Raw genomic sequence first — 21,599 nt, 5'->3', positions numbered from 1 at the left:
TGTTCTGTCTCAGGGTCTAAAGATTGTCTGTTCCAAATTTCATCAAAATCGGTTGCGTGGTTTAAGCGGGAAAGTGTAACAGACAGACAGACAGACAGACAGACAGACAGACAAACAGACAGCCAGACAGCCAGACAGACAGACAGACAGACAGACATGCACACAGACACGTCAAACTTATAACACCCCTTCGTTTTTGCGCCGGGGGTTAAAAATTATCGCTCAGATCATGAGCGGATTGCGCGCGCATCGCGCGCTTCCCGCCAGCGTCCGGCGGGCGACACGCCGGCCGCCTGCCGGCGTGACGCCGGCCGCCTGCGGGCGTCACGCCGGCGTGTCGCTCCGCTGACGCGACGCCGACGCTCTCGAAACGCGCCCGTGTGGCGGAGGCTTTAAGTAGATGTCATGAAAAGTGATATCAATTCTAAGTCCAATGATATCTTGTATTTGAAAAGTGTAGTCAGGCATAGATATACCTACGTGGGTAATGAGTAGGTATATTGCAAGGAAGTCGTTGTATTTAGTTCGTGTATTACTGTTCTTTTAAAGATCCTTAAGAGCAGCTAAAGTCCAACGATAAAAATCGACTTATAACCTTTGAAAAAGAGAAAATATTTAACTGTGCAACTATATCATCTTCTATTTAGACTAGATTTTAAGGATTTGTTGGTATAAATTTAATTTACTAAGTTATCAGGTTAACGTGCTCCGGAATTTGTTGGGCTAAATCGAACTCTTGCTTAATGTACTATCAATTTAAACTGAATGACGGCTTCCATTTTTGAATAATCTCAAACAAGGTTTTTCTTGCATCTTATCCTACTGCCAGTGTGCTACCAGGTTTAAAAGCATAACCACACTAAAGTCATTTGCGAAAGAAAAAAAATACTAAAAAGGTTTACGGGAACATAAACCGTGCGTGCGATGATACACATCCAAGGCTTCTAGCCAAACTTGCAATCGGTAACGCTCTATATCTTATCATAGCCATCCCTCTCTATCGCTCACTATGGGGATTAAGCGACGATATACATACTTACATAGAAAACATTCAAGATACAGGAACTGCGATCTATGTTCATCATGCAAATAGGTAAATACTATTACCGGGAGGACCATCGGCTTAGCAAGCAGGGTTAATACCGACTAGGCCAAACCAAAGTATCTGTCAAATGGCTCTGTTGCGCCAATTCGGAATCTTCCGACACAGATAAACCTAGCTCTAAATCACCTATTCCAAGCTAACCTTTTCGGAAGATTCCGAATTGGCGCAACAGAGCCATTTGGCAGATACTTTGGTTTGGCCTAGTCGGTAGTAACCCTGCTTGCTAAGCCGATGGTCCTCCCGGTAATGGTATTTACCTATTTGCATGATGAACATAGATCACAGTTCCTGAGTCATGAATGTTTTCTATGTATTTATCTATGTAAGTATACAAGTAGTACAAGCTTTGCTGATGCCCCCAATATTTATTTTATTTTTATTTAATTTCATATCGTTGGCCGTGGAGAGTCAACGATTGTATGCTTGGCTAGAGACCCTGATATCTTTGAAGAAAGGGTGGAAAGCTTTTACCTTATCGTACACGTAAGGGTTAAAAGAGGTCGTGTGAGAATTTTGCAATTGTTTATGATTTTAGATTATAAGTTTGAATATAATACGACTTCATTTGTTTTCGTCTCTCATTTGTTTTATAATTTAGGCAAAAAAGTTTAGTATCTTACATAAATTTTGGATTTGCTTTAGTGAATATGACTGTATTGTGATTATAATTGTAATTATAATACACGGTAAAATGAAAAGGACCGTTAGGACCGTTCTAACTTTCCTTGGTGACTTTTGAAGTCATAATGAACAATTTTTATTATGGGACCCATGCTGAAATCTCAAAAAAAAATTTGACTGTTTCAATACATTTCGACTGTCATGATGCCACTCTGCCACTATTTCTGAGCATTTCTTTTTTTTTGCCACTTTTATGTATGTGATATTTTTGAAAAAAAAAAAAATGCTATTTCTACTTAGAATTACTAGCTTTTTCAATCCTAGTAGTTAAAAAAAATTGTCCCATACGATTTTTTCTTATTTTGTTACCATTTTCCGTACATGTTGTATGGGGTAACAAAAGAGGAAGGTAACAAAAATGTATGGAAATTGTGGGACATTTTTTGTCTCCCAGTAAGATAGAAAGTACTCGTGATTCTGAGTACAATTGACCTAAAATTCTCTAAAACATTAAATTTTTTTTTATTGGCGAAAAAAAAAAGAAATGCTCTTCTATGGAACTGCCAAATTTTTTTTCGCAATTTCAGCATTGGTCCCGTAGTAAAAGTTGTTTATTGTGGCCTCAAAAATTTATATACATATTTAATAATCAAAACTAATAAACATAACTTTCAACAAAAAACTTTTCAAGTTTTACTTTTTAAACAAAACTATTTTTTTATATTCCTTCCTTCATAGCGCATTTTCCTTCCCCCATTTACCCCCTGCAAGTTTCCCGTATAAAACCTTATGTCACTTCCCGCCCATAACCTAATCTATGCAAAATATCACGTCGATCCTGCTTCGCTGCAGTTTACTTATCCTATGGGAAATGCCATTTTTGGGATAAGGAACTTTTCAATTTTAAAATACATGGTGTCGCTTTTAGTTCAAAACTTCAAATCATCTGTCAAAGTGAATGAGGACCTTAAGGGACCGATGGAAATAGGCGTTATTTTGTGGAAATCCACGATATATAATCAAAATCTAGAAATGACTAATTCGCGAATAGATCTCCTAATAACTATATTGCCAATAGATCTCTAAAAAACTGCCGTTTTGGTACCGTTCAACATAATCAGTGGGCCTTTTTGATTCTTAGCTTTTCATTTGATAAGCATTTTTTTAGCGAGTTTGAGCCTCGAGTATTGCAGTGTAGACTGCAGCCAGCAGCGAGGCAAGCCTACGGATACTTGTGGTCAAAACTGCCGGATCTTTTTCGCTGTGTCAAGATTGACGTCTTCTGTAAACGACTCTTGGTCCAACTACCTAAGATATCCTTTAATTATAGAAGTTAAAGCTAGTTAGGCACTCCGTTATTACCTAGGTAGGAACCAAGTTTTTTTCAAATGATTGTTTTGTCAAAGTACAGCGCACGGTATAGGCGTCGTGTTGTTCACTTAGCATATCGCTGGCCGCCGGCTTTTTGTGTTCTAGGCGACAGTACACGCTGCGACACACTGCGCGCTGTTCACGGGCAGACTACCTGTATCTGCTATGAGTTCATAATAATTAACTTGATAACAATAAAGTCAAGGAAATGGTATGGAAGAAGTGAGCAGCGCTTCAAAATTTTCCTAAACGTAGTTTTAGTTCGAGTAAGTACGTTAGGTAAAATTTTTACACACATTTTTCGTGACGCTCTCGCTACGTTTTCTGAACATATGACAGCCGCCATTGTACCTACTATAATTTTATTTCATTTATTTATTTTATTTAAAAACATTTCAATGTCGTTACAGATAAATCCAAGGCGTCATGAAATTGAAATTAAAAAAGTCAAATAAGAACATAAAGAAAAAGCACATTACAATCAATGGCAAATGGCAATGACGTAACAGCATGGCTCCGTTGCGTCGTTTGCCCGGGTGTAGAATTTGGCAGATTGCCCCGGAACCGCCGAAAAACCACACCTTTCTGTCTGCGCTCGTCATAATTATGTAACTTCCCATTTATAAGAGGCAATGAGTCTTTTGACAAGTACCCAATATAAGGCCATTCGTTGGGTGATAACAAAAGGCCACTAACAAAAAAGAAAGCACATATCAGCCTCGTTCTGATACTTCTTCGGTTCACAATGGCTCTGAACTTACTTCGTGAATTTTGCTTTTCATCCAACAATTAGCCTTCCAATCGGCACAATCCTGCAAGTTTCAGGTCAGGTTTTATAAAAATAAGAATCAACCTAAACCTGCTAAATCTAATTTTTTTTAAGTTAGTTTTAACAAGCAGGTACGCCGTCATTCATATTTATAGCCAATCGTCCAGTGAACAGCTACCATTATTCCCTTTCGTGACTTCTAGCTTTGTTACGTCGGAATGTCGTTTAAAATATTTACGAATATACTTGTGAAATATTTTATTTAATACCATATTCCATGAATTACGTCGATGGAGAGTTATTATTCGAATTGTTTGTTTGTTTGGATTCCAACGTGACTGTGGAAATGGGTTTGCCGTTAATTTGTTCCATTATTAGTGTTAAACTTTGTAAAATTTGTGTAAGATTAAAATTCAGTAGAGTAGATTAACATTATTTTTTTGCTAAATTGTCATAATATTATATTTTCGTGTTTATTGAAACGCTAACGAATACATGTTGCTACGAGTAGATACAACCAGATAATTAAGTAAGATTTTTAATTATTTTCAACTAACTTAACTTTCATTTTAATCAAAATCTAGAACATGCCTTTGCTAATCTGCATATAACAACGCGACAAAGCAACGCGGATTAGCAAAGGAATAAGTTGATTAACATGCATTTTCAGATTCCATCGATTCTCTTTCATTTTATATTCTGCTTGTATTTCGATTTCATTACCAATTATGAAATAGTAAAATAAACCAATAATTTTAAATTTCTTGTGTTATTAATATATTTATGATTCATTTTGATTTAGTTTTCTATGATTATTTTGATTTTTTCCTTTATTGTATTATGATATTTTGTATTTTGACATATTGTGTTGTTTTGATATTAAAGATTTTAAATTTGAATTTTAATGCAAAACTTAATAATTTTATATTGCTACGTCAATTTATTTCACGGCGGTACTACAAGCCCGCGGTGTTACCACGAAGCGCTGAAGCGTTGAAACTCGACGCCAGGCGTGTGAAAAATTATGTGTCGCTTAACGCTTTCACTTTCCGCGTGACGCGAGGCCAGCGAATAAATAACAGCTAACATACACAACATGGATTATACTTATCACAGATCACTAGCTCAGTGTATACGACACTGATAACTAAGGGTTGCTCCAAACCTGTCGACACGGAAACGCCCGTTAGTATGAAGACGCTTACGCGTCGTCGTCGCTGAACGCATCCGTACGCATGTTTATAGTAACTAGCGATTTTTGATCGGAGAAAGCCGATTCAGCGTCGATATGTTTGCCGAGACCCTAAGAGATGTGAGTACAAAAATAATATAGACGCCACAGAAATATGTAAAAGAGACCAACTTATGGACAAATGCTTCATCCTTAAAAAAACTACCTATCAACCAGCGCCTTGCTATTTTCGTGAAAATTCTTTTTCGATCATAATTTAAATAATAACTCCATGTTGCCAGGCAGACGACAGGTGGACCAAAATGTTGACCGAATGGTTTTCGCTATCGAATATAAGAAGCGTCTGGCATCCGTTGGCTCGTTGGGTGGACATTCAAAAAAAAACCGGCCAAGAGCGTGTCGGGCCACGCTCAGTGTAGGGTTCCGTAGTTTTCCGTATTTTTCTCAAAAACTACTGAACCTATCAAGTTCAAAATAATTTTCCTAGAAAGTCTTCATAAAGTTCTACTTTTGTGATTTTTTTCATATTTTTTAAACATATGGTTCAAAAGTTAGAGGGGGGACGCACTTTTTTTTCTTTCGGATCGATTATTTCCGAAAATATTAATATTATCAAAAAACGATCTTAGTAAACCCTTATTCATTTTTAAATACCTATCCAACAATATATCACACGTTGGGGTTGGAATGAAAAAAAAAATCAGCCCCCACTTTACATGTAGGGGGGGTACCCTGAAAAAACATTTTTTTCCATTTTTTATTTTTGCACTTTGTTGGCGTGATTGATATACATATTTTTACCAAATTTCAGCTTTCTAGTGCTTACGGTTACTGAGATTATCCGCGGACGGACGGACGGACGGACGGACGGACGGACAGACATGGCGAAACTATAAGGGTTCCTAGTTGACTACGGAACCCTAAAAACTGCAGGACACTTCTCGATGAGATTGGCCCAGGACTGGGATAAGTGGCGTACACTAAGGGAGGCCTATGCTCAGCAGTGTGTGATTAACGACTGAAATGATGATGATAATGATGAATAACTCCATAGAGAGTATAGGGTAGAGCAAATGGGACAATGGGCTAGTTTCCTATACTTAAAGTATTTTATGCAGTGCACGAAATAAAGAACCACTCAATTAGAATAAATATATAGACAGTAGTTATGTTTAAACATAATTTCTATTTAATAAGGCAAAGAGAAAGATACAAAGTAAATGAATTTACCTTGACGTCACTCCTTAGAATTTCATTGTAATTCCATTTATTAGCAAATCGTTTTGACAGTTCTTAAAAAGAAGCTGATTTGAATAGTAGAAAACTAGCTAATTACCGCGTTAAAGAGAGGTTCTGATACATAAATGGCTTCGTGTCGTACTGATTTGATAGAATATGCCTTAGAAGGATCTCAATTCCAGTCGCTGAAAACGTCAAAAAATTGTATACGCTAACCAAGATTTGTGCCCGATGATAGCTGGTGACCTCCATTCAAACATTCAGAATAAGTACCTAGATAGGCTTCTAAAATTTATATGAAAAAAGATATTTAAATAAATAAAGAAAATATGGGCATATATGTATTGTTTACTGGCTAAGCTAAGCAGCTAAATGGAGAAATGCTTTGGCGTTCACCATTCCTTCCACTTTCATAATGAGGAGTCTACGCTATGAAGTCTACACCTAAAATACACATTGTGGATAAGCCTAGGGCCCACTCACTTAAAAGTCCTTACAAATGATTAATTTGGGTGATTAAAACGAATTAGGTTAATGTGTGGGTTCAAACGCGAACCCTTTTTTCTTTCGTGCCTTGCCGTTTTATCTGATCGCATTAATCACAATTTTAGCCCCAATTAAAAGCAGTACAGTGTTTTAGGTTGTAAAAGGCAGTAAGTGTGAACGGTGCTTTAGTGTTGTTACGGTGTTTTAGTTTGGTGAAGTGTTTTGGGTGGTTTTATGCGGCAAGGAACCAGTCGTTTAGTGCGGTGTTTTCGCAATTATGAATTTTGTAAAGTAGTCAATAAAAAGTTGGAAATTTCACAACATAACCAATGGTTGATTAGTAGAGAATGCCTTTTGGAATTAAGTCCACCATTTGTACATGTTCCTTTGGTTGTGCAGTAAAGTTTAAATAAATAAATAAACATATGTTTGGAGATGTTTTTTGACGAAGCTTGCTACAAATTTTGTTTCACTATAATGACAGGTCATCTCGTATGACGGTTGCTGCCAACTCAATTCGTCTGTCGCTCGGCAGGCTTGGATATATTCTGGATTTTAAAAAATATTGCTCATATTTTACCATTTCATAAAGCACTATATTTTACATATATATTTTATAAGAGTTTTGAATGATTCACGGTTATTTTCATTAGACTTATATTGACCGGGATATAGACCGTGATTACCTTTTTGACGCGCGCGAAGGAGGGTAGATCGCGCGCTGTCTATACAACTTTAACATCCACCCGCCTTCGTCAGTTTTCCGTGATCATGATGCATGCAACTGCGTCGAAATATCGGGAGCTCGACAAAAATCTAAAAGGTAATCACGGTCTATATCCCGGTCAATATAAGTATATATTTTATTTTTAGAAATGTTTGAATATTGTACAGAGACCAGAAAATCGACTAAAACCATTGTTTACCAAAAGTTCACATTATGAAGTTAGTAACATAAAATCGTCCAAAATTCTTTATGGCCGTCAAACCTCAAGGTCAGGGATCAAAAATCATTCCACCACCTGAGGAAAACCTAATAACTGTTATTAAATAAATTGTTAGAAACCACGATAAAAAATAATGAAACAAACCTCTTCTGACTTATTTAAACTAAAAACAGATATGTATAACTTCTGTACTAAACCCTCCTTCTGTTTGTCAAACGTCAAGAAGCGGTCAGGGGTCACAAATCATTCCAACACCTGACCGCGTTATCGCGTCGCCGCGTGAAAAATTGCCGGTTCACGAACGTGTAATGACCGGTTTACACGAGGACAGTTTCATATTTAAAAAAAAATGTACTACTTACCTGAATAATAGTTTTGAAGCACCGTATAATGGGTGAATCAACTTTTTCTTGCCTGTTATTGCCATGGTTACGGTCCCCTGAGTCACGCTGGTTTTATGAAAAATTATGCTGCTTAAACTATGCAAACATTCATTTTTCTGGTGTTAGCAAGTCCTTTCCTTAATTTGCCACCTACAAACATGAACTACATGCATGCTTGCATAATTTCTGTAGCATAATTTTGCATAAAACCAGCGTGACTCAGGGGACCGTAACCATGGCAATAACAGGCAAGAAAAAGTTGATTCACCCTAATAATAACTGGTTTATACGAGAAAAGTTCAATACATATTTTAAACGTTGAATATAGTTAGGGTAGGTTTAAAAATTTCAAAAATGACCGGGTTTCACGATGACAGTTAAATAATTAAAATTAATTTAGTGACAAATTATTAAAAGTTTTTTATATAACGAAAATTTGCAGGTAAACAAATTATTTGTGTATTTTTTCTTCCTTTAATTACTAAGAAACCGTTAAAACCGAAATAAATTACACATATGAAAGAAAAAGTGACCAAGTCCTCAGGCACCAGAGGACTTGGTCACTTTTTCTTTCATATGTGTAATTTATTTCGGTTTTAATTTATATACATAATAGTAGTGTGACTACTTTAAGTCAGCACAAGTTGAAATATTTTCAATAGATTATAATTTAACTTGTGTTCATTAGAATTAAGAAACCGTTATTAATTAACATACATTTAAGTATAATAAAAGTACATGTAGTACCAAATCCAAAGCAAAATAAATGCTTTTAAATTTGTGATTTTATGCCTATTATTGTTTACACTTATTCGTAAAAAAACATACTGATTCCTGTGTGCGTAGCCGACTGCCGAATGGACAAACGCTCCCCAAACGCTCACGGTAATATATCTTTCGTAGCTATCTATCTCTGTCGCTCTTGCGTATTGGCGCGACAGAGCCAGACTACCTTTCTACGTTTCGATTTCGTTTCGCGTCGCAGAAATGACATTCGTATAGATTACTTCCCTACATACTCAACAGCCTGCCCACTGACACCAGACAGGAAGCCAACAAAGTTAAATTTGGTAAAAAGCTGCGTAGTTACCTCATAAATTGTGTATAGAAATAGTTTATCATAAGTATTTAATGATATAGATTGTTTTATAAGAGAGTAGAGACTGCACGATCCCACAGTCAAATCGTGGAAACTGTTTTGTGGGACACTGTACTTGTATAAGCTGTATACACTTAAGTTAATAAATAAATAATAATAAAAAAAATTATAAGTTTGTTATTTTACTTCATTAAGTTTTAACATCTAAACCTGATTATTTTCGTATTTACGCAGCAGATTATGTGAACAACATAAATGAAAACTTACTGCGTCTCGTCAAGTCTTTAAAACCTTGTTTCTCTTTCTGATTAATTACTTAATTATAAAATACATTTTACATTTTAAAATCTTTCTATCCAGAACTAATTAAGATGTAAAGCATGTATTTCTACTAAAGCCTGTACCAAAACTTTGAAACAAGTTACTAATTTAGTTTAAGTTACTTAGCTTTGGATAAAGTTTCAACTTAAACTTTAACCACTAGTATAGCCAGATTATTACAGCTAAGGTAAAAGTACAAGTACCAGTGTTCGACACTATTCAGTAGATGCCACTTTCAATTTTAATCTCTCGTATGCTTAGTAGCAGATCTGTTGCATATTCATTATACTTTGACATGTATGTATTACGACTGATATATGAATGAAAATTTTTTGACAGGCCCTTACGAAAGCTTAAGTCATTGTCAAACATTGTGACAGAAGGGTCTCATCTATTGGCGATGGGCAATTGGGCATTAGCATGTCGAGCATTATTTTACCTTACTTTTAATAAACTGGCTTCGTGTAAATCGGGCAATAAAGTTTTTCACAAACGCGGGCGCCGTGGTCATTAAAATAAATTGTTGACGACAACTGGCGAAACCCCGTTGCCTATCAGAATATCGTAAATAAGGAAAATTGTACCATTTTAAACATGAAACAGAATAAGTTACAGGCTTATCGTGGTGAGTTACTGTCTTTTTATTTTGTAAAAGTTTCGAATTGATACGTCGTAACTTTGTTTGAGTTTATGTCAAAGAATTCGATTTGATTGGGTCAAGTGGATATTTTATTAGAGTGAGTTGACACGTTTGACAAAATTGTTGTAATTATGAGTTTATTAAGCAATTTGGAGCAATTTTCGGCGTGACTGTACCGCTTTTGTTAATTAGGGGTCAGAGTTCAAGGCTTGGCGGTAGTTTTGATGTTTGACTGTCAAATGCCATAAGGTATTTTTTTAGATTTATAGATGACTAGCTTTTGCCCGTGGCTTCGCTTTCGTTAAAAATTTGCAGAATGCTCCATAAAAACCTCCACCCCCCATTTTAGGGAAGTAGGGGTTTGAAAGAGACAAAAGGTAGCCCTATGTCACTCTCCATCCCTTCAACTAAGTCTACTTAAAAAATCACGTCAATTCGTCGCGCCGTTTTGCCGTGAAAGACGGATAAACAGACACACACACTTTCCCATTTATAATATTAGTATGGATTAGGTTAAAAAATAGGTATTAGACCGAATGAAGAAGAAAACATTTACCATTCCTTCACCTATCTCATCTGTCTATTATTTTACTGCCTATTTAGCAAAAAGATCGATGCTTTTGAGATGTAGTGCTGGAGACGGATGCTCAGGATTCCATGGACTGCTTTTAGAACAGACGAGTCAATACTGCGAGAACTGAATATCACCAAGCGGCTCTCAACTATTTGTCTGGAGAGAATACTCAGGTTCTTCGGGCATATCATGTTCATGAGCAAACACAAGAACATCAGGATATATGGCTTCTTTTCCATTACACGCTAACTATACTAGGACCCTGCACCTACTTGATCTTTCGGCTTAGCCCATGGTTGACTGGTAGAGAATGCCATCTGGGCCTGGCATTAAGTCCGCCATTTGTACTTTTTTGTATTGTGCAATAAAATTTAAATAAATAAATAAATAAATATGGCTGATCATACAATCCTGCCGACTAACATAATACTCCGGTAGCCACAAATATGAATAAGTAAAATATAAAATATTATTTTATGAAACAAAATAAATTCGAATATTTAACTTCCGTACTTATAAAACTCTTTCCCAAGTAATTCACATCATCAAAGACAAATCGAAACATCAATAAGCCATTAAAGTATTCCTGAGACCGAAGATTTAATATCAACCCTTTAAATATTTACCGTAACTTCAAAGTACGGGGAAATCGCTAAAAATAGTTATATAACACTACATTATCATCGCTTAAAGAGTTATTTAATCATCGCGTCCAGCGAAATCATGATTTTTCATCAACAGATTTTTTTTATTGCTGATTACAATTTTTTGTCTTCATACTACACTTGGCCCAACTCCGGTATGTCAGGAAATAAAACTGAGGTACAGTCACCGGCATAAACAAGAACTTCTGTACCTTGTCACATTGAAATATTGTTTCAAATGTCATACGAAGTTGTCAAATGATTAAAAGCGACAAGGTATGTACAGAAATCATCACTTATTTTAGCCGGTGACTGTACTACCAGTACCTTTATTTGCAACGTTCTTGAAGAAATAGCGTTGTCACAAATACTATATATTTTCTTACCGTGTATCATGTGGAATGTCAAACATGAATACCAGCGACAATCATTGGAAGTACGAGTATTTTGGAACAATGAAATTTAAGACCTACAAAATAATGGATTGAGGGCTGTACCTTCCGTGCACTTAGCGAATACGTACAGATCCGTGCACCTGTGTTGCAACTCCTACTCCATAAACGAGTGTCTGTGTACATTTAGCAGAGTTTCTGAGGCATGATGGTCTTTTAATTTTGAGTCAAATTAATCACGTGTCTCACCTAGATGGAAGCGACGGCATAAATTGAGCTTACTTACCGATCCGGTACCTAATAGTCTCGTTCTTACTTTGCTTTTAGTTCGTGTCGGTCGCAGTATCGAATAATAACGTAAATGCAGTCTGAACTCCAATGGTAACTAATTTGCCTCGTCCGAGGCGAGAGCTAACGCCGCGTCTTGCGTGAGCGACGAACCCGCGACGGCGATGCGATGCGATGCGATGCGACGAAATCAAACCTTCTATCTCTATGGACTTGTCTTAGGTGGGCGACGGAACGCGACGGCGATGCGACGCGACGAACTAGCGATGAACATGCGAATGTTAAGCGACGCGATGCGACGCGATGCGATCAAACCGCTGTGTTCATATGGGAGTGTCTTGCGTAAGCGACGGCCCGCGACGGCCCGCGACGGCGATGCGACGCGATGCGATGGCGATGGGCGCGCGATCAAGCTATTTGATTTTTAGAAGCAAATTCAATACGTAGAGAGGTCGGACTAGAGAAATAACGATTGATTACTAGTCTCACATTTCATTCTTTATATTTTCTTATAATAAAAATTCAAAATATTCAAATTAACATAAGTTGACCAAAGGAGTAATGTGCCTAAAAAGTAAGGAAATTACAACTTTTGTAACTTGTATTAACAGACTGATTATGTGCACGGTGATACGAGATTGTCTGCGTAAAATATTAAAATTTAAGTGTGAACTAAAAATATGAAACACTAGTGCGATGACCTTACGATATATGTACTAGCACTTGACTTTGGTGAATAGGATCACAAAATTAACTAGTTATTACAACGGGCTCGTAGCCTAGCGGTTTCGACGTCTGGACGCCGCGCCAGCGGTGTGAGTTCGAACCTCGGCTGAGGCGTGCTTTTGCAGTTTTATTTTTGTTTCTTTTATTTTCTATTATTTGATTGTTTACTTTTTTCTTTCTGTAAGAATCTTCATTCTTATTTTTATTTTATTTTTAATAACTCCGGCTTTTATACTAACAAGGAAAGGTACCCATACAAAAAAAATATAATTAAACTACTCTTTAAGGGGCGTTCATTGTAATTCCTGCGATTCCTGCATTTATTGTAACTCTTAAATAATAATATTATCCTAAACCAGAACTTCTTGTTGCCATATAAAAAAAAATACATATAAGACATATCTTTGTGTCGATAGATATTTTTCAGTACAGACGGTGTTTTTATTACGCACTAGTGCGAGAAGTGGTTCATTATATGCCAGGTCGAAACTTCGGAGGCTCATCTGTACTGAAAAACGTCGTACGATACACGTGCGAAAAGGAAATTCGTAACTCGTGTCGATTTAAAACACTCCCTTCGGTCGTGTTTTAATTTATCGCCACTCGTTTCGAACTTCCTTTTTACGCACTTGTATCGTAATGTACTATTTTAAAGCACATAAAATTCGAATAAAATATACAGCGCTCATAGACAGTGGACCTACGTTCGATAGTCCGGCACACCGTGCTCTCGTAAGCGTAAGCAGCTAGATAGTTCTGAGAAGTGCTGTATAGGTACTGCGACTAAACAAATCTTGATCCTGTTGGTGGCAAACAGGCATACGGTCCGCCTGATTTTTACACATGCAATTTTATCCAAGAAATTTTACTTGAAATCTGATGAGAGTTTGAATTATTATTATATTTCGGGACCAGGGGACCGATTTTTGAGTCTCACGCGTTCGAATTCAGAAAATTGTCACTGAAAATACTAAGCAATTCACTGTTTTCAACCGGTATTTTAGTGACAAATCCCATATGTGAGATTCAAAAACCGGCCCCCAGGATGAGGTTCTGGTTTTCATGGTGGAGTCAGGATATGGTCAACAAAACTGCTATTTTACTCATAATAACTCCACTATGTTTGGGCTTATTACATTTGGGCTGATGAGCAGCGTCGATCTCGATGATGTCCAAGGTCACATGATCGAGTCAGGAAATGAATAACAGAACTGCTATTCTACTTATCGTAACTCGACCATGTTTGATCTCATTAGCCGGGCCAATAACACATGTAATTTTATGCACACAGCTCAGCTCTTTGAAACTGTTTATTTTAAGTTACTTACAATTAGTAGGTACCATATAATAATAATATATTCTTATCTCTTGTAAACTTTACAAAAAAGTTAACACATGAAACCAAAAGAATTGTTACTAGCAATTAAATTCAAAGATCATTCTTGCCTGTGTGTTGCGTTACCGGTGGCTCGCGTACCGAGCACCAACGCCATCTATCAATGGCTATTTCACGAAATTGATGAACGCTCTAAGGAATAAGGGCTTGTGTGAGAAATCTAGCAGACTTCAAATATAATAGGACTCACCTGATGTGGTTCTGAATGCCAGCTTCCAGGGGGCCCCCAATCCTTCGATATTTTAGACATATGTCCACAGGCTGTGTGGCACGTAGAAATCTCCTTGTGATTCGTGGCTGCACGTATTTTATAATAATTATAGGCTCAAGCTTCCGAGGAGCGAGCGAGCGGCGGTGTCGGTTTTTTTAAAGAAGTGTGTGTGGTAACACGAGCTTCAGTGTTGCTCGCTTTGATAAAAGCGTTCTGTTTTAGGTTTGTCCCGTTTTGAAATCTGCTATTCGACTAAGTTTTAATCGATTTAAAATTAAGACATAAAAAAAATGTAATACTTGTGCGTACTCAAAAAAATACGGAACATATACCGCCGACCATAAAATAATGCGTTATTTTATCTAAAAACTAGAAAAAACTATGCTAACTTAGGGCTAAAACATGTAATGCTCTACCTAATTAATGCCTATTCAACAGGCAAAGGGCAGACCTTAACGACAGGTCGCTTAGTAAGAGTATTACCGATGCGTACAGTTACGACTCTGGTAATACCGTCGGCGCCGGGATGCAATTGATGCACGCGCGCGAGACGCCATTGCAATGGTGGTAGTGTGTTATCTATCAACACGACTACAGAACCCTCTCGGAGGGATGTGTTAGTATTGTCGTGGAACCATTTACCTCTTGGTTGTAGCTGGTGTAAATATTCTACGCTCCAGCGTTTCCAGAAATGTTGAACGGCTTGTTGAATAACCTGCCATCTCGCAAGGCGGTTTGGATTGTCGTTAGACAAGTCAAATTCAGGTAAAGACGTTAATGGTTCCCCGATGAGGAAATGTCCAGGAGTAAGGGGTAATGGATCAGTGGGATCATTACTAAGTTGACACAGAGGTCTTGAGTTCAAGACGGCTTCAATTTGACAAAGTAGAGTGTTAAATTCGTCCTGTGTAAGTTTCAGTGTGCCTATGACACGATGTAAGTGTCGTTTCAGACTACCTACGGCTCGTTCGACGAGGCCGGCAAAGTGCGACGCATACGGACGGTTAAATTGCCAGGTGATTTGCATGTTAGTCAGCTGGTTATTTATAGTAGTCTGATTGGACTCGTTTCGTAGAAACGTATAGAGTTCAGACAGATACCTGTCACAACCTACGAAGTTCCGTCCGCAATCGGAACGAATAGTTTTACAATGCCCGCGTCGGGATATGAACCTACGCAATGCGTTTAGAAAGGATTCGGTTGATAAATCAGGGACTAGCTCCAAATGGGTTGCCTTCGTCGATTGGCAAACGAATACACACACGTATGCTTTGAAAATTTTCGCGTTGCGAAGTTTACTTGATTTAAGGAAGAAGTGTCCCGCGAAATCAACTGATGTGTTTAAGAAGGGACGAAGTGATCGAACCCTAGTAGTAGGCAATTGAGCCATTGACGGCTGTGGCGCAACAGGTCGAGCGCGAATACATGATATACAGCGTCGCGTACGCATACGTACTGCATCGCGAGCACACAGGATCCAGTAGGTCTGTGCGAGGGCAAACTGCAAAGTTTGAGGTCCCACATGTAACTGTGTTTTATGATAGAAATCTATAAGCAGATTTGTAAAATGATGTTTCTTAGGAAGCAGAATCTGATGTTTGGCATCATACGGTACATTAGCCCGATTTATTCTACCGCCGACCCTGAGGAGTCCGGCATCGTCCAAGAAAGGCTTCAGTTTTTGAAGACGTTTGGTACATCGGTCGTCGTCTTTGAGACGAGAGATGTCTTCAGGAAAGGAATCACTTTGGACAAGTGATATTATTCGACTGAGAGCTTGTTTCGTCTCAGGAACAGTTACATGTTTAGTCGTAGGATTCTCATTTTTACGACATTTGTTTATGAATCGTAATACATAAGCAGTGACGCGTAGTAACCTTGGAAGCGATGAGAATCGCTCAATGAACTCTAAGCTATTAGGTTCATTGATTTGAGTGAGAAGAACATGCTTACGACGTTCTTCGTCGGTGTGGCATATGACGTTAGTCTTAGGCCACTCAGACTCATCTTTGCTGAGCCAAGCAGGTCCCGTAAACCATAATTGATGGTTCAACTGAGATGGGAGAACACCACGAGACGCGGGGTCTGCGGGGTTATCTGCTGACTGAACGTGGTGCCACTGTGAGGCAGGCACGTTGCTTGTTGTCTCCGCTATGCGGTTAGACACGTATGTCCGCCATTTGTCTGGAGACGAACGCAGCCAGGCAAGAGTTATAGTGGAATCGGACCAAGCGTAGACTTGGTCGAACGATATTCTACTGCTGTAAGCAGTGAGGACCTTTTTTATCAATTTTGATAAGAGATGAGCTCCGCATAGCTCTAATCGAGGTATTGTTAGGCGTTTCAGAGGCGCAACTTTAGTTTTACCTATGAGTAGGTGTGTGCTAATAGCACCGTTTGGATCGACAACACGAATGTAGACGCAGGCAGCATATGCTTTTTCAGATGCGTCTGAAAAGCCATGAAGTGACACTTGATGTGTGCTGGGAAGCACATGACGAGGTAACGCGATGTCTTGTAATAACGGCAGTTCGTCGATGAACCGAAACCACAAGTCGCTGATATTCTGTGGAGGAACAGCATCCCATCCTGAGCCTGATGCCCATAAAAGTTGGATTAAATACTTTACGAAAACAGTCACTGGACTGAGAAACCCGAGAGGATCGTAAATCTTAGCGATTTCCGCTAACATTATACGTTTCGTACATTTGCGTGAGCCGTTAGCTACTTTATCCGTTTGGTAGGTAAAAGTATCAGATTTAGGGTTCCATTTAAGCCCTAGGACCTTGACCGAAGTGTCAGTGTCAAGTGCTGACAAAATAAGAGCATCATCATGATTGGAAGCATCATCGTTTAGATGCGACAGAAACTCGGAACTATTACTGGTCCATTTGCGGAGTTCGAACGTCCCTGCTTTACAAATGGAGGTCAGCTGATGCTGAAGAGTGAGAGCATCTTCAACCGTATCAGCTCCAGTAACGACGTCATCAACGAATACTTCGTTGAGAAGTACTTGCGAGGCAAGTGGAAAGTTAGCAGCTTCATCAATTGCTAATTGACGAAGTGTGCGTAAGGCCAGAAAAGGCGCGGACGCAACGCCGAATGTGACAGAGCACATACGATATTCCTTGACAGGATCGTGGGGAGAAAATCTCCAAAGAATCCGATGGAAGTCTCGGTGTTCTTTACAAAGACCGATGTAGCGATACATCATTTTGAGATCAGCCGTAAAAACGACTTTGTGAAGTCTATATCTCAGAAGAATGTCAGAAATGTCTTGATGTAATTTCTGACCAGTGAGCAGATTATCGTTTAGAGAACGGCCAGACGTAGTCTTGCATGACGCATCGTAAACGATACGATATTTCGTAGTAGTAGAAGACTTAACGATAATATGATGAGGCAGGTAGTAGGGAGGAGTGCCAGGACTCGCTAAGTCGCTGACTGGTTCCATATGTCCCAAGTCTAAATATTCTTGGATACATTTATTATAGTTCTCACGTAAGGCAGGGTCGCGAGACAGGCGTGCCTCTAGTTTAGTTAAACGTGAGAGAGCTATAGCACGAGAATCGCCCAAAGGCGGAGCGTTTTCCTTGAAAGGTAGGGAAACTGTATATTTCCCATTTTCATCTCGTGTGTGAGTTTCGACGAAAATCGACTCACAGCGCAACTCATCTTTCGTAAGATGTGGGTACTCTGGTATGGATTCCAATTCCCAGAATCGTTGCAGTTTCGTGTCAAGTTGACAAGTGCTCAAATTGACACTAAGGCATTTCATACTGTCATATGAAATTCTACCACCAATCACATAACCAAAAACAGTGTTGATGGCTACGGGTGTGCCCGGAGGACCTATAATATTATCTCGTAACAGTATGCTGTCGAGATGATCATTACCCAGTATCAGTTCAACAGGTCGCGTTGAGCGCAGTTCTGGGTCCGCTAGATTAAGATTTTGGAGGTGTTCGAACCTCTGGATACTCCCAATTGATTGAGGAATATTAGCAGTGTAGCGTGTAAGGCTCGGTAGAATAAAAGCTTCGATTTGAAGTTTAGGTTCGGGTTTGTTGTGGGGCGTAACCTCGCACAACACGTAACCACGAGGATGAACATCGCCAGCAATGCTGGTGAGCGTAGTGCCAGTCACAGAGTACCGTGGCAGGCCAAGACGCTGGACGCACGACTCAGAAATGAGCGTGGTCTGCGCTCCTTGATCCACAAGGGCGCGAACGGACCGCGGCGTGTAAGGCCCCTGGTTCAGGGGTCGTAAATTTACAAGCGCAGTCGTGAGTAAGACCGTACAGTTCTTACCAGAAGGTTGCCCCGTAGCTCCATGTAATGGAGTGGGCGTGGAGGTTTCCGCTACTGAGCGTAACTCAGGGGAAGAAGGTGACTCCGTAGTCAGTAAGACGTTTGGAGTAGGCACGTCTTCATGTAATGAAGAGTGGTGCTTTTGAGCGCAAACGCGGCAAGCATGGCGCGACTTGCAATCATTAGGCTCATGGCCAGAAAATAAACAATTGGTACAAAGTTTATTTTGTTCTACGAAATGTTTTCGTTCATTTAAAGTGAGCAAATTAAACTTCTCACATTTATATATAGGATGCGAATTATCCTTACAATATACGCATTTAAATTTATTTAAATAACCCGTTGCACTAGTAGCATGTACGCTCATAGTACGTGAATTACGCGCAAACGACGAATTAGTATTTCGCGGCGCATTATATTGCACGTCAGAGTGCGATCGAGCAAGCGACATTGCTTGTTTTCCCGCCATCGCATGGCGCGATGACGTCACCGCCGCCGGGCGGGCCGAGCCGGCCGCTCCGCCAGCGGCCGCGAGCGAGGGCGCCGGCGCCGCGCGCGACGCGGGCCCCGCGGAGGTACTCGACGTACGCGCGGACGCGGTCATCACTTCGGATGCCGCTAACTCCTTATCGAGAAAATCGAGTAATTCAGACACGTTGGGAATGTCATTTGAAGTTTTTAATGATAATTCAAAACGTCTACGAATATTAGGTGTAATTTTGCGTAGCAAAATATTTAAAAGTACAAAACTCCAGTCGTCAACTGGCAGCCCTAAAGATTTCAAGGCCGTTATGTTTTCATGATAGCAATTCATTAAGTTACGTAAACTTAATTGTACATTTTTCTCATTTACCGATTCACAGTCGAAAATATTATCGAAATGTTTTGTTGAAATAATTCGCTTATTTTCATAACGCGAAATTAAGACCTGTAAGGCATTCTCATAATTCACGTCCGTAACAGGAATAGACTTGATAAGATTATACGGTTCATCTTTTAAAAACAATAACAAATACCTAAAACGTTCGACATTTGATAAAGTTGTATTCTCATGAACAAGTGATTTAAACAAATCATAAAACGCATTCCATTCAGTCAAAACACCTGTGAATGTTTGCAGTGATAAGCGCGGTAAACGAATATGTGATTGCTGAGATTGCTGAGTGCAGCAACTCGCATGTGACACCCCACTAAATCCGCCGCAGACGGACGTAAGGCTTTGTTTTCGCTCTTCTTTAAACGTATCTAAGGCAACTTGAATCTTAAAGTACAAGGAATCAAATTGATTTCTCACAGCTAAATTATCATCGCGGTTGAATGACTCATTCTTTGCCGATAACTTTTCAATTTTCGTTTGAACTTGGAAAAATGATTTTTTAATTGCCGCTAATTCTTTAACTCGAACTCGAAATTCGGCCACATTATCTGAACAGTCTACAATTTTTTGAATATTATTAATTGCTAAATCACGTTCGAAAGTTAATTGTTCAATCTCCATTGCGGTCATTTTATTATTGTACTGTGAGAAATAATAAAGTTGTCACGAAATAAAATATGACTAAACTTGTAAATATGTTGTTTATGTTAAGTATTAAGATCTCTAAAATGGCTAGGTACTAGCACAATGTTAGTTAGTTAGTAAAATGTGTAATAATATAATTTGTCGCAAATTGAAAGTAAGTAAATTACAAAGATAAGATTTCCGGTCGGTAGAACCCGAGCAACAGAAATTTGAACCCTGTGCCGTACGTAATACGAGCGACAGTTTTACTCGATACTGTATTGTGACAGCACCGATTAACTTGGTTTTCTGATACGTTATATCAGAACCATAAAATTACAATTTAGTACGCAAATACTAAATGCTATATAATGTACGTTGTACAAAATGAAAGAAAGGAATTGCGACAAAATATAATATTTTAATTAGACCTAATAGGTATGCAATGGGCGATTCGACGCGCGCACACCTACCGCCCGCTCGACGGAAATATAACCGAATGTAATTTCGCAAAAAATGCTCAAAACCCTATGAAACTATATATAATTAGAATCGTCTCGTTGAGATCTAACTATACGTATCGGTATTTTTAGGAAATATCGTCCGACGCGATCGGAAACTCGATATTTGTATTTGTAAGTGGAGGTAGATTCTCGCTAACTTACGGAACAAAGAAATTGGAAATTTTACTACAAGTTCGCACAAATATCACAAGAAAATTAATAAAATGCCAGATACCAGAGTGGTATCCGGTTCGAAAACTAATTATGTGTGAGAAATCTAGCAGACTTCAAATATAATAGGACTCACCTGATGTGGTTCTGAATGCCAGCTTCCAGGGGGCCCCCAATCCTTCGATATTTTAGACATATGTCCACAGGCTGTGTGGCACGTAGAAATCTCCTTGTGATTCGTGGCTGCACGTATTTTATAATAATTATAGGCTCAAGCTTCCGAGGAGCGAGCGAGCGGCGGTGTCGGTTTTTTTTAAGAAGTGTGTGTGGTAACACGAGCTTCAGTGTTGCTCGCTTTGATAAAAGCGTTCTGTTTTAGGTTTGTCCCGTTTTGAAATCTGCTATTCGACTAAGTTTTAATCGATTTAAAATTAAGACATAAAAAAAATGTAATACTTGTGCGTACTCAAAAAAATACGGAACAGGGCTCTTAGTGTAGTGGTTATGCCAGTCGACACTAGATGGCAGCATTAAAAAAAACCGGCCAAGAGCGTGTCGGGCCACGCTCAGGGTAGGGTTCCGTAGTTTTCCGTATTTTTCTCAAAAACTACTGAACCTATCAAGTTCAAAACAATTTTCCTAGAAAGTCTTTATAAAGTTCTACTTTTGTGATTTTTTTCATATTTTTTAAACATATGGTTCAAAAGTT

The 21,599-nt window shown here is 38.7% G+C and overlaps 1 protein-coding gene across 1 annotated transcript; it reads right to left on the bottom strand.

The window, feature by feature from the left end:
- Positions 1 to 208: 208 nt before the first annotated feature.
- On the bottom strand, positions 209 to 19,319 carry LOC125229349. The gene is made up of 4 exons (XM_048134169.1): positions 19,097 to 19,319; positions 16,040 to 18,946; positions 14,888 to 15,274; positions 209 to 390 (listed from the first exon to the last, which is right to left on the bottom strand). Exons 1-4 carry the CDS (start codon positions 19,317 to 19,319, stop codon positions 209 to 211), a joined length of 3,699 nt encoding a protein of 1,232 aa, XP_047990126.1.
- Positions 19,320 to 21,599: the final 2,280 nt, after the last annotated feature.

Source organism: Leguminivora glycinivorella, chromosome 9 (genome assembly GCF_023078275.1).
Source record: "Leguminivora glycinivorella isolate SPB_JAAS2020 chromosome 9, LegGlyc_1.1, whole genome shotgun sequence".
In the NCBI taxonomy this organism is placed as follows: Eukaryota; Metazoa; Arthropoda; class Insecta; order Lepidoptera; family Tortricidae; genus Leguminivora; species Leguminivora glycinivorella.
The sequence above is the reverse complement of the archived record's forward strand: the minus strand, read 5'-3'. Positions and strand labels throughout refer to the sequence as shown.

Excerpts from the sequence above, each read along its gene's own strand:
- LOC125229349 (XM_048134169.1), bottom strand. The coding sequence starts at position 19,319 with ATGACCGCGTCCGCGCGTACGTCGAGTACCTCCGCGGGGCCCGCGTCG. Across the intron at positions 18,947-19,096 it reads TACTAATTCGTCGTTTGCGC|AACAAAATAAACTTTGTACC; the intron begins GTAATTCACGTA and ends AACATTTCGTAG. Across the intron at positions 391-14,887 it reads AGTCGTAACTGTACGCATCG|CCTCCGCCACACGGGCGCGT; the intron begins GTAATACTCTTA and ends ATCTACTTAAAG.